Source organism: Oncorhynchus keta, chromosome 21, assembly GCF_023373465.1.
Source record: "Oncorhynchus keta strain PuntledgeMale-10-30-2019 chromosome 21, Oket_V2, whole genome shotgun sequence".
NCBI classification, from domain to species: Eukaryota; Metazoa; Chordata; class Actinopteri; order Salmoniformes; family Salmonidae; genus Oncorhynchus; species Oncorhynchus keta.
In genome coordinates, this window is record NC_068441.1 from 16,487,413 (window position 1) to 16,505,478 (window position 18,066).

An 18,066-nucleotide genomic window follows, 5' to 3' on the forward strand; every position below is an offset into this window, starting at 1 on the left:
CCTTGCCATTTCTGAATCCTGGCTTAGGAAGGCCACCAACAATTCTGAGATTTCCATCCCCTACTATAACATTTTCCGTCAAGATAGAACTGCCAAAGGGGGAAGAGTTGCAATCTACTGCAGAGATAGCTTGCAAAGTTCTGTCATACTTTCCAGGGCTATGCCCAAACAGGTCAAGCTTCTAATGTTTAAAATTAATCTCTCCAGAAATAAGTCTCACTGTTCCCGCCTGTTATAGACCCCCCCTCAGCTCCCAGCTGTGCCCTGGACACCATATGTGAATTGATTGCCCCCCAATCTATCTTCAGAGTTTGTTCTGTTAGGTGACAAACTGGGATATGCTTAATACCCCAGCAGTCCTACAATCTAAAATAGATGCCCTCAATCTGACACAAATGATCAAGGAAGCCACCAGGTTTTGGCCCCACGGCCCTACAGACTGTGGAGGCCTTGTTTACAAACGTCTTCCGGCACTACAGGGTGCCTGAGGATATAGTGTCTGATCAAGGTCCCCAGTTCACGTCTAGGGTCTGGAAAGCGTTCATGGAACATCTGGGGGTCTCGATCAGCCTTACTTCAGGGTTTCACCCCGAGAGTAATGGGCAGGTGGAGAGAGCGAACCAGGATGTGGGCAGGATTCTGCGGTCCTATTGCCAGGACCGGCCGCGGGAGTGGGCGGTGTTCGTGTCTTGGGCCGAGATGGCACAGAACTCGCTTCGCCACTCCTCCACTAACCTCTCTCCTTTCCAGTGCGTACTGGGTTACCAGCCGGTTCTGGCGCCTTGGCATCAGAGTCAGATCAAGGTTCCTGCGGTGGACGACTGGTTCAGGTGTGTGGAGGAGATATGGGAAGCTGTCCGTGTTCACCTTCAGCAGGCCGTGACGCCTGCTGAAACCTGCCCCTCCTGCCCTGCCGGAAGCTGGGTCCGTGGTTTGTGGGGCCATTTAAAGTCCTGAGGAGAGTGAACAAGGTTTGTTATAGGTTATAGCTTCCAACCAATTACCGTATTAACCCCTCGTTCCATGTGTCTCTCCTCAGGCTGGCCCGCTCCAAGAGTCTGAGGTGCGGGAGCTTTCTCTGCCCCCTCTAGACATCGGGGTGGGGGGGAGGGGGGGGCAGCGTACTCCGTCCGCTCCATACTGGATTTGAGGCGTCGGGCGAGGTGCCTTCAGGATCTCGTGGAGTGGGAGGGGTACGGTCCGGAGGAGAGGTGCTGGGTTCCGGGCGAGAACGTGTTGGACCCTTCAATGCTGCAGGTAGTTCCACAGTCTTCGCCCGGATCGCCCTGCGCCTCGCCCTCCGGGTCGTCCCCGAAGCTGGTGTCGACGTGCTGCTGGAGCTGCATGTCAAGGGGGGGTACTGTCACAACTTCTGCCAAAGTTGGTCCCTCTCCTTGTTCGGGCGGCGTTTGGCGGTCGGAGTCACCGACCTTCTAGCCATCGCTGATACACTTTTCATTTTCCATTGGTTTTGTCTTGTCTTCCATCACACCTGGTTCCAATTCCATCAATTACATGTTGTGTATTTAACCCTCTGTTCCCCCTCATGTCCTTGTCGGTAATTGTTTCTTGTAGTGCTTATGCACGCACGGTATGCTGGTATTTACCGGGTTTTGTTTGACCCATTTATTGTATTGTTCTGTTAACCTGTCTAGGACTGAACCCTTCGCCAACAGCCAATGAAATTGCATGGGCACCAAATACAAAACAGAAATTTCATAAATCTAATTTCTCAAACATACAAGTATCAGGCACCATTTTAAAGATAAAATTATCATTAATCCAGCCACAGTGTCTGATTTAAAAAATGCTTTACAGAGAAAGCTACACAAACAATTATGTTAGGTCACCACCAAGCCACAGAAAAACAGCCATTTTTCCAGCCAAAGAGAGGAGTCACAAAAAGCACAAATAGAGAGAAAATTAATCACTAACCTTTGATGATCTTGATACACATAGGACTTCATGTTACACAATACATGTATGTTTTGTTCAATAAAGTGCATATTTATATCAAAAAATCTAATTTTACATTGGCGCGTTACGTTCAGTAGTTCTAAAACATGCGGTAAAATGTGCAGAAAGCCACATGAGTTCACAAAAATACTCATTATAAATGTTTTGCAAAATTCAAGTGTTATGCATGGAACTTTAGATACACTTATCCTTAATGCAACCGCTGTGTCAGATTTCAAAAAAACTTTACGGAAAAAGCATAATCTGAGTACGGCTCTCAGAGCCCAAACCAGCCAAAATAAATATCCGCCATGTTGCGCAGTCAACATTAGTCAAAAATAGCATTATAAATATTCACTTACCTTTGATGATCTTCATCGGAATGCTCTCCCAGGAACCGCAGTTCCACCATAAATGTTTGTTTTGTTCGATAATGTCCATTAATTTATGTCCAAATAGCTTCTTTTGTTAGGGCGTTTGGTAAACAAATCCAAACGCTTGTTCAGGTCCAGTCGGATTAAAAGTTCAAAAAGTTATATAACAGGTCGAAGAAACATGTCAAACTATGCATAGAATCAATCTTTAGGATGTTTTTATCATAAATGTTCAATAATGTTCCAACCGGAGAATTCCATTGTCTGTAGAAAAGCAACGGAACGAGAGATACCTCATGTGAACGCGTGACTGAGAACGAGGCTGCTGCCAGACCCCTTAGTCAAACAGCTCTCATTTGCTCCCACCTCACAGTAGAAGCCTGAAACAATGTTCTAAAGACGGTTGACATCTAGTGGAAGCCTTAGGAAGTGCAAAATAACCCATATGTGTATATGTATTCGATAGGGGCTGAGTTCAAAAACTACAAACCTCAGATTTCCCACTTCCTGTTTGGGTTTTTGCCTGCCATAAGAGTTCTGTTATACTCACAGACATCATTCAAATAGTTTTAGAAACTTCAGGGTGTTTTCTATCCAATACTATTAATAATATGCATATATTAGCATCTGGAACTGAGTATGAGGCAGTTCACTCTGGGCACGCTAATCATCCAAAAGTGAAAATGCTGCCCCCTATCCCAAAGACGTTAACGGTGGTTTATGCATATTAAACGACACCGTTGTAAATCAGTTTTCGCTCTCCTGCGCCTGACTTCTCTGACGCCAGTACGCACCTCACGACATCTATTGAATGAGCGATGGATAAATGGTAGGCTAATAATTGATGTGTAGCGGGAATAAACCAGTCATGTTAGAAAATATGATTATGACCTATAGGCCTATACAATAAAAGTCAAAGAACCATATTAGGCTGTATACTGCTATGTGATCTCCTTACCAACATCAAATGCATCGGCTTTATCATTACGTTTCAAAAGTCTATTAGCCTACCATTATAATTCCTGTGCATCAAACAAAAAATTTCCCCAGAAGAACAATATTTTCTTGCAATAGAATTGATCAACCACTAGAAGTTGTGCGTACGCATTGGTCTGAGCTGTAGGTGAGATACGCACACTTTCCCGTCAAGTTCTAAATGGATAAATACCAACCTGCGGGAAAACTGGCACACACAAGGTTGAAAGAGTCTTTCTTGTGCACACACACCTTTGATAAATTAAGCCCCTGGAGAGCAGTACATGGCAGAGCGGATTATGTTTGATCTGGCTTTCCAAAGTTGTAATTGGTTGTAAATATGGTATGACAACAATAGACCACCCCCAGTCCTGCCTCCAGGCAATAGAACTAAGAGATGGGGTGATACAAGCTTGTTAACATGAATCATTAAAACCAAATGTCCTGCTACCTTGTGGTTGGCTGATGGGTGTGACTGGGTCAGTCTTTGGCTGCTCTGTTGGCTTGGTGGCTTGTGGTGGAGACTGGGCAGATGGGGTACACTGCTGCTGTACTCTGGTAGTTGGGCAGCGCTCTCTGACCACCAATGACGTGGGCTTGTCCTGCCCTTTACTGTCCTGGACCAATCGGGAAGCCTGAGAGTACGTAATAGAATATAGAGAGAAGGGAGAGAGAGTTTAGTGAAACATATTTGACTAATGACAAGAGATTATTGATATATTTTAGGCTTACTGACACATTGTTACAGAGTAATCCTCTCCCATTTCCATAATTCTTGTTGTGACTGCTGTGTACTAACCTGTGAGGGCGCTGGTTGTATCTGGAGGTTAATGGCTGTGAGTTGTACTGGCTGGGCTTTGGCTTGGCTCAGGTTGGAGTGGAGAGCATGTGGGCTGATGGTGGAGTGAAAGATGGTTGCCTGCTGACTGGGTGTAGTGGGTTGGTGGTGAGAGGTGGGTTTGGGCAGCACAGGGATAGGGCATGGCTGGCTGGGGGAATGGGGGACCAGAGAGGTAGTCTGCAGGTGTGGCTGGATGGAGGCAGTTTGCAGTAGCTGGCCCTGGGTCCTCTGGGAAGCCTGGGTCTGCTGGATCACAAACTGCTGCTGTTTGTGCTGCTGGACCAGGGAGTGGGGCTGGATCTGGGTGTATGCTGGAACAAGAATCGAGGATTAGGATACATAAAAAAATCTTATAGTTAAGTCAGTACATGTACACAAAAGGAAAATCGACTCTTTCCACAAAAAAAAAAACCTGAATAGTGGACCTCTAAAAAGGAATGAATTAATTTGCTATTGTTGTCAAAAGACCTTGTTGAAAAGCATAAGGCAGACTTTCCTTAAACCATTGTCGAGGTTTTGACCAGCCATTACTCACTAATGTCTCCAAAGGGTCTGTCATCACCTGACAGGGCTTCTGCTGACAAAATGACAACCTGAGGACTTAACTTCCCAGAACCCAGGGACACAACTCATCATTCATGTATTGTACTGTCGTTCAGTGAAATGGGATCTACACAGCAACAGTCAGAGTAGTCAAACATATGCAGGAGGAAAGCCAGAGGGAAATAAGAAGAAGCCAATGCTCCATGACATGCTGTATGTAGTCATCTGTGAGTCAATCCCCCAAGCCTTCAGTTGCCCAAACACTCCCAAACAACTCTCCCAAGGAAACAATGAGGTTGGATCTGGCCCTCATCATTACTGTGAGGGAGGGTTCTCATGAATCATCTCTCCTAGGAGCTGTTAACCGGTTTGTCTCAGGTGTAAGCCCTAGGGCCTTACAGTAGCTTCACTCAGATGATCTTAGTAAACTAACAGTGTCTGAGGAGTCTAAACATTAACCTTCGTGGATCTCTTTTGATTATGAAGGATTGATGCCAAAGATATTAGGGTTCCTCCCTACCCCCCTTTTTTTGTATATTTTGTGTGGGATAGGCTCCATCTGGTATGAATGTTTCTCTGTTTCGCGGTAACCACAGTCTACCCTGCTGTGAAAATAGAGACGTTTCCATCCGGCAGAGTTGCATGTCATTAGTCATTTATACCACAGGATCTTCTGGAAAGTGCTTGATTTTCACGTGGCAAAACTCTATGAAACCCACAGCATGTGGTTAGCTATAGTTTCACTAAGTACAGGGTGAAGACTGACATCTCTCAGAAAGTAGCATGATAAAAGCCTTTGACGGATACTCTCAATTACATGATAACATAGTAAAGGTCTACCTACCACCCAGCCCTCACTAAGGATAAATGGAAAAGAGGCTGTATAATAACGGCTATCAATTCAGCAGATAGGCCAAGCACTTGTGTGAACAGATGAGTGGATTTCCGAACGACTGCAAACCGGATACAAGCAACAAATCTCAGTCCTGCTCGACAGCTTTCTCAAGCACTGTAATGAGTAACAGAGAAAAGTCTTGTCCCTCAAGGCCTTTGGATTAAGGCCTCACTAAGCAACCACTCCCCCATACCTGTGTGTTGTTTCAGAATGTCTAGAGGAAAGGACTCAGTGCACATTCCCTATGGGGTTTCAAAAGCAGCCTGGAAAATACCGGAGTTTCTGCAATCTACTATTGCTGCTATGGTTTAGAAACCTCACCCACACATCACTGTAAATCACTTCATAACAAACAGGTAGAGTGCATATGGAAAGTATTCAGACCCCTTCCTTTTTTTTTTTTTACATTACAGCCTTATTCTAAAATTGATTAAAATATTTTTTTCCCCCTTCAATCTACACACAACACCTCATAATAAAGCGAAAAAAACAGGTTGAAGTAAAAAAGAAAAAAAAAAAGAATTTAATACCTTATTTACATAAGTATTCAGACCCTTTGCTATGACACTCAAAATTGAGCTCCGGTGCATCCTGTTTCCATTGATCATCCTTGAGATGTTTCTACAACTTGGAGTCCACCTGTGGTAAATTCAATTGATTGGACATGATTTGGTAAGGCCCACACCTGTCTATATAAGGTCCCACAGTTGACAGCGCATGTCAGAGTAGAAAACAAGCAATGAGGTTGGCGGAAATGTCTGTATAGCTCAGAGACAAAAACAAATAATTCTGCAGCATTGAAGGTCCCCAAGAACACAGTGGCCTCCAGAGTTGCTCTGTGGAGATGGGGAAAACTTCCAGAAGGACAACCATCTCAGCAGCACTCCACCAATAAGGCCTTTATGCTAGAGTGGCCAGACGCTAGCCACTCCTCAGTAAAAGGCACATGCCCGTCCATTTGGAGTTTGCTAAAAAGGCACCTAAAGAGTCTCAGACCATGAGAAACAAGATTCTCTGGTCGGATGAAACCAAGATTGAACTCTTTGGCCTGAATACCAAGCGTCACGTCTGGAGGAAACCTGGCACCATCCCTACGGAGAAGCATGGTGGTGGCAGCATCATGCTGTGGGGATGTTTATCAGCAGCAGGGACAAGGAAACTAGTCAGGATCGAGGGAAAGAAGAACAGATCAAAGTACAGAGAGAACTTTGATGAAAACCTGCTCCAGAGCTCTCAGGACCTCAGACTGGGGCGAAGGTTCACCTAACAGGACAACGACCATAAGCACACTGCCAGGAATGATTGTGGTGTCGGAACAAGTCTCAATGTCCTTGAGTGGCCCAGCCAGAGCCCAGACTTGAACCCGATTGAACATCTCTGGAAAGATCTGAAAATAATTGTGCAGAGATGCTCCTCATCCAACCTGATATAGCTTGAGAGGATCTGCAGAGAAGAATGGGAGAAACTCCCAAAATACAGGCGTGCCAAGCTTGTAGCGTCATAGCTAAGAAGACTCAAGGCTGTAATTGCTGCTAACGTAAAGGGGCATTTCAGTTATTTTATTTGTAAAAATAAATTGCAAAAAGGTCTAAACCTGTTTTTGCTTTGTCATTATGGGGCATTGTGTAGACTGATGAGGGAAAAAAAGTAATTCAATACATTTTAGAACAAGGCTGTAACGTAACAAAACGTGGAAAAAGTTAAGGGGTTGGAATACGTTACGAATGCACTGTAAATGTGCATATTATGTGTGAGTGAGCAAATAACGGTGTGAGTGAATGTGTGTGTGTGTGTGTGTGTGTGTGTGTGTGTGTGTGTGTGTGAGATGGAGTGACAGTGTGTGTCAGTGTGTAGGGCCCAGTGAGTGTGCATAGAGACAGTGTAAAGACCGAAATAAAATGTCAATAAAATATATAATTTTTCTCAAATAGTCTGTGTAGCTATTTTGTTAGCCATTTATCAGCTGTATTGCTTGGGGATAGAAGCTGTTCAAGAGCGTGTTGGTGTAAGACTTGATGCACCAGTACCTCTTGCAGTGCGGCAGAAGAGAAAATAGTCTATGGCTTGGGTGGTTGGAGTATGACGATTTTCCGGGCATGCTTTTCACACTGCCTGATATAGAGGTCCTGGATGGCAGGGAGCTCGACCCCAGTGATGTACTGGGCTGTCCGCACAACCCTCTGTTGCGCCATGCAATCGAGGGCAGTGCTATTGACATAACAAGCAGCGCTGCACCCAGTTAATGTGGTCTCAATGGTACAGCTGTAGAACCTTTTGAGGATTTGAGGGCCCATACCAAACTTTTTCAACCTGCTGAGGGGCAAGAGGCACTGCCGCTCCTTCTTCACGACTGTGCGTGTGTTTGGACCATTTTAAGTCTTTAGTGATATGGACACAGAGGAACTTGAAGCTCTCGACCTGCTCCCCTGCTACCCAGTAAATGTGGATGGGGGTGTGCCCCCGCCCGTTTCCTGTAGTCCACGATCAGCTCCTTGGTCATGCTGACATTGAGGCAGATGTTGTTGCTCAGGTACCACACTGCCAGGTCACCGACCTCCTCCCTGTATGTGGACTCATTGTTGCCGGTGATCAGGACTACCACTGTCATGTGGTCAGCAAACGTGATAATAGTGTTGGAGTTGTGCGTCGCCACAAAGTTGTGGGTGAACAGGGAGTACTAAGCACACACCCCTGTGGGGCCCCTGTGTTATGGGTCAGCATGGCGGAGGTGATGTTGCCTACCCTCACCACCTGGGGTCGGCTCATCAGGAAGTCCAAGATCCAGTTGCAGAGGGAGATGTTCAGACCCAGAGTCCTAAGCTTGGTGACGAGCTTGGAGGGGACAATGGTGTTGAACACTGAGCTGTCAATGATCAGCATTCTTACAGGTATACTTCTTATCTAGGTGGGTGAGGGCAGTGTGGAGAGCAATTGAGATTGAGTCGCCTATGGATCTGTTGGGAGGGTATGCAAGTGAGTCTAGGGTGGCTGGGATGGTGGAGTTAATGTGTGAAACAACCAGCCTGTCAAAGCACTTAATGATTATAGAAGTGAGTGCTCCAAGGTGGTAGTCATTGTGGAATTAAGCCTTAGAGTTCTTAGAAACAGGGAGGATTGTGGTCATCTTAAAATTAGGGGATTACAGACTGGGACAAGGAGAGATTGAAAATTACCGTGAATATGCCTGCCAGCTGTTCTGTGTATGCTCTGAGAATGCGCCCTGGAATACCGGCGGGGCCCGCGGCCTGGGGGGTATTGACCTGATTAAAGACCCTTCTCACGTCAGCCTCGGAGACAGAGATCACCCAATCCTCTGGGTTGGTGACAGCCCTCACACCTGGCTCGATGTTGTTGTCGAAGCATGCATAAAACAAATTGAGTTAGTCTGGTAGAGAGGCATCGTTGGGCAGATCACGGTTCAGTAATCTGTAACTGTAGCCCCTGCCACATGCGATGGGACGTCGGAGCCTGTGCAATGATTCCACCTTAATCTTATATTGTCCTTTTGCTCGTTTGATGACTCTGCGGAGGTTATAGCGGGCCTTGTACTTATTTTGGCTACCATGATCAGAAGAAGAGATCTCTGTGACTTTGAAAGAGGGGTCTCAAAGGAGCATAGACAGTTTTAAAGGGTGTGTGTGTCTCAGTCACCAGATCTTAACCCAAATGAACACTTATGGGAGATTCTGGAGCGGTGCCTGAGACACTGTTTTCCACCACCATCAACAAAACACCAAATGATGGAATTTCTCCTGGAAGAATGGTGTCTCATCCATCCAATTGTGTTCCAGACACTTGTAGAACCTATGCCAAGGTGCATTGAAGGTGTCGGCTCATCGTGGCCCAATGCTCTATTAAGACACTATGTTGGCGTTTCCTTTATTTTGGCAGTTACATATAGCTTGAGAAGAAAAACTACACCAAACATATCAATACGTTGTGTGTTTTAAGTACTTGCAATGTAGCTACTATGTATGTACACATGGAACCATACAATGGCTTGATAATGTAACAGAATGGGGAGATCCATTTAGGCTTACAGAACTGCACGCAGAGTTTGGAAAAAAATGAGACAAAACAGAACACCACTGTGCAGTTAGCAGGGGCATAGAATGAGACTAAGTCTGCAAGGTGGTCTTTGGTGCTGTGCTGTAGGTTTAGTAGTAGGGTGCTGTGATAGCTTCTCTGTCAAGGAGGTGGTGAAGAAAAGACGAAAGTACACAATGAACCCAACTGCGGAACAGCTGCTTCCAGCCAATCTCCATTCGATGAAAAATCAGCCAGTATGTGATAGGAGAAGCAGACACACTGCTGCTCCCACAAGATCTGCTCTCTCCTCCTCTTGGAGGCTCAATTAATACACAGTACGAAAAAAGACAATTAACTAGGCCTATTCCTGTGGCAGTGTTCTCTCAGATGTCGAAAATAAAACTACATGAGCCATTTGTTATGTAGTCTATTATTGAGGTGTTGATTGGAATTGTTTCATTCAAGTATTTCCTTCTTCAAAATGACTGTGAATCAACATGCATAATGAATGACCGTGCACATAGGATCAGTGGGAGCCCCTATCCAACCATAAACCCAGTCAGCCACCACAGCTGCTACTCCATCTCCCCCTAGTGTAATCCACTGAACTGACAGAGTGCTTCTCACATGTCCAGGACACACCTGTCTGTCCCCCATGGCCACTACCAGGGCAGCCCATGTACATTTACAAGTTTATGTAGTCAGGTTTTCAGATACCTCCTCCCTTTCATTTCATCTGAATCCATTGCTTAAAGCGAGACAAAGACACAGTTGTGCAGTCGCATGCGCAGCTTATCCATCAAGTCTGGCACAACACACAAGCCATGCAGTGCTTAGCACACACACACACACTACACTCGCACACAGTCAGAGTTATTCTGCTCAACTGCTGGCATAGATGCAGCCATTCTCTGTGACAAAACCATCCAGCTGCTGACCACACAATAAGTGGTCTAGAAAGAAAACTGTGGCACAGAGCCCTCCATGGCTTCTCATTGAAAAACCAGCTTGACTATTCCGGAGGCAGAGCCCATGTTCTCCCCTGTAGTAGTGAATACAGTGTGGTCGGTACAGGCCTCGACATGCCACGAACACAGGGTTTAAAAAAATAACAAATAAATCCCATGACTGATACTCAATTGTCTACGGGGCCAAGTTAACCTCCCATTTCATGTAAAACAATAATCTAAAAAAAGTCATGGCCATCATGCTTGTGGGGAAAGAGGTTAATTTTGAAATTCTAGTCCTTATAAAAAAAACATTTATAAAACAAATAATCTACATGACTGAAATCCATCGCTGTGACAACCCCTGCATACAGTAGAGAAATCAATCAAAAATAACTAGTAGACTTTTACAACTCTATTCTTAGCTTACTGTAAACATAGGGTCAAAAGCAGGAAACTCAGGAAGTAGCAACACTGGTAACATCATTTGACTGGTTGAAATGTAACCAAACATAGAAGCGTAAAAGAAGCGCCTGAGCGGGTCCACCTATCCGGTTCAGGGGAAAAGGAAGCTAGGTTGAAGATACTATATTCCTGACAAACACAGAGCTGTTGAAATGTAGTTGTGTTCCAGAAGAGGCATGAGGAATGCACCGTTGTCAGGCTACTGGAGGCATGATTAATGTTCCAGACTAAATTGCTCAGTCACAGGGGCAGAATATTCAAATTCATCAGAGTGCAGAAAAACCCATCCCTTATCACAATAGCCAGTACTGATCCGAATACTCTCCATCATTTGAGGAAAAATTCCTAATTGTCCAAGGGTGCAATGGTGTCAATTTCATGAAATCCTAATATAGGAGTCTAGCCTGTGTCTGTAAAAGCTAGCTAACGTTAGGGTTGGATACATACCTGGAGTGCTGAGAGGCTGTCCAGTAACAGCCGTGACACTGCGACTCATGTTTATAGCGTGCACCTCCGTCACTATGCTCTCTCCCTTCTTGCTCCCGTCCAAGGCACCGTCGGGCCGACTGCCTTTCCCCCCAGCGCCCTGGCTCCCCTGGCTGGGGTTCTTAATCAGGGGAGAGGGCTGGATGGAGATAGGGCTCTGCTTTAGGCTGAGGGCCTGCAGGTTGTGTGTCTGAGAGGAGGACGTGGTCGCCCCTTGCTGGCTACGGATAGCCAGGTTCTGGACCTGAAAAGACACAGAGGTCAGGTCCCGGAGGCAATGAGACATGGCATAGGGCAGGAGAGGTGGGGAGCACCACAGTCAAGGGTCCACCCACAGGCCATCTGTAGAATTAGTGAGAAATACATTTTAGATTACATGAGGTATCACAGCATAACTGTAAACCTAATGCATTTGCTACAGCTAGGGGTTAAAGCAACAACAAAAAAATCCCATGAATGAAACTTAAGTCAATGTCAAATCAACGGGCAAACTATGGCTCGAGGGCCACATCTGGATTTTTCGAAGTTCAATCGAGGGCCGCACAGATTTATTTTTTGACCGATTTGTTAGTCAACAAAATATTTACGGGCCAGAAAAATGTGATTTGAAAATATATAGGTCCATTAGCATTTCTACATACTTTCTATCTAGTTTTAGACATTCAAGTGTGGCCAGGAGTGTTTACCCCCCTCCCATCCCAAAAAATAAACTCATGCATCATCATGATGGAAGTCTGTCGCAGTGACGGATAACTTTAAGCCTTGAAGCCTTTAAGCCTTGAATTATGGTGACTTGTGTTGATCATCTATGCCCTCTAGTGCTGCTCCAGGTTACTACAGCAGCGCTGTGTATATAGCATTAGCCTATAGAGTTGAGATAATAATAGTGTACCTGTGAGGAGGACTGTTGTCCAGAGGACCGCGTGGAGCTCTCAGACTGGACTGCAGCCACTGTGGCCGTAGGTGTGAAGATGAGCTGGGGGGACAACGGAACAGCACGGCCTAGGCTCCTAGCTACTTGCACAAGGTTACTTTGCTGTGCCTGAAAAAAAAAATTAAACAAATATATATTAAAAAATCACACCAACATACAGTATATGTAAATAATCTCTCCTTGGTTTTGGGTAGAGATAAATTATACTGTAAACAGCTGATCTTTCTCTGTTGCTTTCTCACACTCTCTCAAGCTCACTCTTACTATGCATAGTGTGTCAACAAATCTTTAAGGGAATAAAATGTAATCTTATCAGACTGAACTGATTCAGTTTGACATGCAGGACAACACTTCTTCACACTCCTTCCAGCAGGCTCATGCACAATTCTCTCCAGACCGGACTGCCCTTAACCAACACAAAAACATCCTGTGGCGTTCTGCATTAGCATCAAACAGCCCCCGTGAAATGCAACTTTTCAGGGAAGTTAGAAACCAATATACACAGGCAGTTAGAAAAGCCAAGGCTAGCTATTTCAAGCAGAAATTTGCTTCCTGCAACACAAACTCAAAAAAGTTCTGGGACATTGTAAGGTCCATGGAGAATAAGAGTACGTCCTCCTAGCTGCCCACTGCACTAAGGATAGGAAACTGTCCCCACCGATAAATCCACTATAATTGAGAATTTCAATAAGCATTTTTCTACGGCCGGCTATGCTTTAGACCTGGCTACCCCTACCCCGGTCAACAGCACTGCACCCCCCACAGCAACTCGCCCAAGCCTCCCCATTTCTCCTTCTCCCAAAACCAGTCAGCTGATGTTCTGAAAGAGCTACAAAATCTGGACCCCCACAAATCAGCTGGGCAAGACAATCTGGAACCTTTCTTTCTAAAGTTATCTGCCGTAATTGTTGCAACACCTATTACTAGCCTGTTCAACCGCTCTTCCTTGTCATCTGAGATTCCCAAAGATTGGAAAGCAGCTGCGGTCATCCCCCTCTTTAAAGGGGGGGACACTCTTGACCCAAACGGCTACAGCCCTATATCTATCCTACCCTGCCTTTCTAAGGTCTTCTAAAGCGAAGTTAACAAACAGATCACCGACCATTTTGAATCCCACCGTACCTTCTCCGCTATGCAATCTGGTTTCAGAGCTGGTCATTGGTGCACCTCAGCCACGCTCAAGGTCCTAAACGATATCATAACCACCATCGATAAGAAACAATACCCTGCAGCCGTATTCATTGACCTGGCCAAGGCTTTCGACTCTGTCAATCACCGCACTATTATCGGCAGACTCAACAGCCTTGGTTTCTCAAATGATTGCCTCGCCTGGTTTACCAAATACTTCTCCGACAGAGTTCAGTGTGTCAAATCTGAGGGCCTGTTGTCCGGGCCTCTGGCAGTCTATGGGGGTGCCACAGGGTTAAATTCTTGGGCCGACTCTTCTCTGTATACATCAATGATGTCGCTCTTGCTGCTGGTGAGTCTCTGATCCACCTCTACGCAGACGACACCATTCTGTATACTTCTGTCCCTTCTTTGGACACTGTGTTAACTAACCTCCAGACGAGCTTCAATGCCATACAACTCTCCTTCTGCTCTTAAATACAAGTAAAACTAAATGTATGCTCTTCAACCGATCGCTGCCTGCACCTGCCCGCCCGTCCAGCATCACTACTCTGGACGGTTCTGACTTAGAATATGTGGACAACTACAAATAACTAGGTGTCAGGTTAGACTAAACTCTCCTTCCAGACTCACATCAAACATCTCCAATCCAAAGTTAAATCTAGAATTGGCTTCCTATTTCGCAACAAAGCATCCTTCACCCATGCTGCCAAACATACCCTCGTAAAACTGACCACCTTACCAATCCTAGACTTCGGTGATGTTATTTACAAAATAGCCTCCAACACCCTACTCAACAAATTGTTGCAGTCTATCACAGTGCCATCCGTTTTGTCACCAAAGCCCCATATACTACCCACCACTGCGACCTGTATGCTCTCGTTGGCTGGCCCTCGCTTCATACTCGTCGCCAAACCCACTGGCTCCAGGTCATCTACAAGACCCTGCTAGGTAAAGTCCCACCGTATCTCTGCTCGCTGGTCACCATAGCAGCACCCACCCGTAGCACGCGTTCCAGCAGGTATATCTCACTTGTCACCCCCAAAGCCAATTCCTCCTTTGGCCGCCTCTCCTTCCAGTTCTCTGCTGCCATTGACTGGAACGAACTACAAAAATCTCTGAAACTGGAAACACTTATTTCCCTCACTAGCTTTAAGCACCAGCTGTCAGAGAAGCTCACAGATCACAGCACCTGTACATTGCCCATCCATAATTTCCCCTACTGTACTTATTTAGCTCCTTTGCACCCCAGTATTTCTACTTGGCACACTCATCTTCTGTCAAATCTACCATTCCAGTGTTTTACTTGCTATATTGTATTTACTTTGCCACCATGGCCTATTTATTGCCTTTACCTCCCTTATCGCACCTCATTTGCTCACATTGTATATAGACTTATTTTTCTACTGTATAATTTACTGTATGTTTGTTTTACTTCATGTGTAACTCTGTGTTGTTATATGTGTCGAACTGCTTTGCTTTATCTTGGCCAGGTTGCAGTTGTACATGAGAACTTGTTCTCAACTTGCCTACCTGGTTAAATAAAGGTGAAATAAAATGTAAAAAATAAAAAATAAACAGTGGCGACACAAACAGCAAACAAACAAACACTTCAGTGTTGGGGAAGCTTATCTGAAAATATATAGTTTATTAAGCTACCAATTACTTCACATTGGAACAAGGTAAGCAACTCTAAAGCTACCCTTAAGAGAAATAAGTGTACTTAACTAAAGGTCACTACTTCATGATAAATTTCCATAACTAAATGTCATAGTCAAAAAAAATAGAAGAACAGATCACTCTGGAGCAGTAGAGGCTGCTGAGGGGAGGATTGCTCATAATAATGGCTGGAACGGCACAAATGGAATGGCATCAAACCATGCGTTTGATGTATTTGATACCATTCCACTGATTCCTCCACCAAGAGCCCTTCCTTACCAATTAAGGTACCACCAACCTCCTGTGCTCTGGAGTCAGATGTTAACAGAATGTGTCATTTAGCCTATTAAACACAAAAACTGTTTCAAGTGAGAACTAGGCAGGACTGATGTAAAAAAAAAAAAAAAAAAAAAAGGAAATCCTTGCCTACTTCACCCCTATTTTATGTGGTGTGTTGTTTCAGTAGTTAGCTACATCGCAAAATAAAACAATACCAAGATTTGAATTTAGTTCAACTACCACCAAGCTACTGCAAAATGTAGTTCACTACTCCCCAACACTGCCCTTCATCACACAAAGCCTCCAGAAGTGCGGCTGAGCCAGCTAGTGTGTGCCAGTCGGCATGCTTCTGGGGGCTTACCATCTGTGCACGCAGGTACATATGAGCCTGACTGGCAGTGAGGGTGGTGGGGCTGGACGGGCTTCCCAGGATTACGGCCTGCTGGGAGATGCTGCCGGCGGGTGCAGAGCTGACACTCTGGGCTCTACTGATCAGCTGGGCTGCAGCCGGGGACGTGGTCAGGTTAATCTGGGGACAGGACAGGGAAGACAGGAAGGATTAAAAAAACTTCACCAACAAAAACACTACACATCTTGGAACCCAACCCCTTAGTTACTAGACATGACTCACTGCACTCACTGTGGTCTGGGATGATCCTGTTTGCTGGGACGAAGTGGCATTTTGGGTGGAGCTCTGAGTTCCTGCCGCAATACTGGCCTGTGACATGACAGGTGAGAACCGTTAAGGGAGTATGTAGGGGTCAACACTTAAATTCCTCTTCATCTGAAGATAACTGTTTGATTGACCAACCAAACCCCAGCACTGGCCTCATCTCTCATCTTTGTCAAAACCCTAACACTAGCCCACAGCCTTGTTGGAGGCCTGTTTCATTCCCTAGTTTAACAGTTCCTTACGTCTCCGCTGCTCACCTGCTGTACGGCGGCCAGGCTCTGGAGCTGTGCATTGCTCAGGTGCTGCTGCTGGAGTGCTGCTGTCTGCAGCATGAGGTGCTGCTGCTGCGCTGCGTACATCTGCTGCAGGTACTGCGCAGCCGTGTTGGGCTGCCGGTGCAACGCCTGCTGAATCACCTTCAGTACACAAGGAGAAAGAAACAGGTTAGCGGTTGGGGTAATATTCTCAACAACAGGCTTTAAAAGGGGACTTACAGGGTTGGAGTAATACTTGGAAAAAATAAGTTCCCATTTACATTGTTTTTACAGATCCATTAAAAGCAGGAAGAGAGATTCCTTGGGTGGAAATGTGTTCCTCCTGTTAGGGAGAGTAGGCTCATCAATGTATTCTCTCATCCAATGCCAAGTCCTTCGGTCCCTGAGCACATCCTTTATTCATGACTCAAATTGACTGACAACCTCACCACAGTTGCTAAGGCAACAGGAGAAAGGGATTGACCCAGGGCACATGGCCTAATAGAGGTTCTCTGACCTAAGCCTCCAGGGGGCAGAGAGGGTGGTGATTGTGATGGAAACATCCATTCACTTCTCTCTTCTTGAGCCCAAAGGACCAGGAGTCCACTATGTTGAGTAGGCAAGTAATGACAATGCTGCTAGTTCTCTTGCTAAGGGCAGAGGAGAGTATGCAGATGAGAGAAAGGGTAAAGGATAGAAGAGACCTAAGACCAGTCTGTCACCCTTCAAAATGCTGACAGTCTAATTCAGGCTGGGTTTCACATCAGTCAAGGGTCAAATAGCAGAGGACCGAGCCTGGAACGTGGAAACATAGCAACACTGATCAGCTGTCATTAGTATTGACAGATTGCATGATGCCAGTGTACTACATCGAATAAACAATGAGATGAAATTATAAAATTGCACAGTCTCATTTATTATGAGCATTCCATAGCATTCCAAAATTCTATAGTGAGCTAAGTGCAATACTGGGAAGTTTACGGTACATGCATGTTTTACCAGCAGATGGCAGTAGAGTAATGACAATAATTGTATTATTGCAGGGAATGCAATGGGAAGACAGTTCATGCAAAACATGTGAATGTGTGTGTCACACTGGACTGGCATGTTTCTTTTTACCCTGAAGTTTACCTGAACCGTCTGCCTGTCAGGAATCCCGCTGTACACAGAGATGTGAGGCACAGCCTGCCTCCCCGCACTGCTGCTGCTGGTGGTACTTGTGCTGGAGGCAGTGGTCCCAGTGCTGCTGGCACTGGAGGCTGGAGGCACATGTTCACTGTCCATGGTGCCCTCTCCTCGTTTGGCCCTTCCCCTGCTGCCCTTCGGACAAGCTCTCCTGAACCTACAAAACAGGAGAGTTACAATGCAGCCATAGGGCTCAGACATAGTGGGCCATGTCCAACCATGTCATGTGCAGTCACTGTGTTGGCCTATTCAGTGTAACTTCATGAATGAAGCAACCCTAAAGCCAATAAGCCTGTATAAGAATGACATGACTTTCCTAAGATGATGCAAAGTGTTGCATGTATACATACTGTACTTGTCTCATTTCAGCACTTGTGCTAACATGGGACACATAATTGAGCACAGACACTGGGCATAGACACTGGGCATAGATATAGTAGCGA

At 45.5% G+C, this 18,066-nt stretch overlaps 1 protein-coding gene across 5 annotated transcripts in view; it reads right to left on the minus strand.

Annotated features, from left to right (window-relative positions):
- LOC118400182 (polyhomeotic-like protein 2) overlaps positions 1 to 18,066 on the minus strand; it is a 45,906-nt gene that overhangs the window by 8,111 nt on the left and 19,729 nt on the right. For 2 of the 5 annotated variants that reach the window (XM_035796760.2, XM_035796761.2), the window contains exons 2-9: positions 17,558 to 17,780; positions 16,442 to 16,600; positions 16,143 to 16,229; positions 15,873 to 16,040; positions 12,404 to 12,553; positions 11,473 to 11,755; positions 4,105 to 4,457; positions 3,757 to 3,940 (exon numbers count right to left, since the gene is read on the minus strand). In XM_035796760.2, coding sequence (XP_035652653.1) covers positions 3,757 to 3,940; positions 4,105 to 4,457; positions 11,473 to 11,755; positions 12,404 to 12,553; positions 15,873 to 16,040; positions 16,143 to 16,229; positions 16,442 to 16,600; positions 17,558 to 17,722 — 1,549 coding nt within the window. In that variant the 5' untranslated portion in view covers positions 17,723 to 17,780. The remainder of the gene's footprint in view (positions 1 to 3,756; positions 3,941 to 4,104; positions 4,458 to 11,472; positions 11,756 to 12,403; positions 12,554 to 15,872; positions 16,041 to 16,142; positions 16,230 to 16,441; positions 16,601 to 17,557; positions 17,781 to 18,066) is intronic. The other 3 variants (XM_035796764.2, XM_035796763.2, XM_035796762.2) reach the window with 3 other exon arrangements.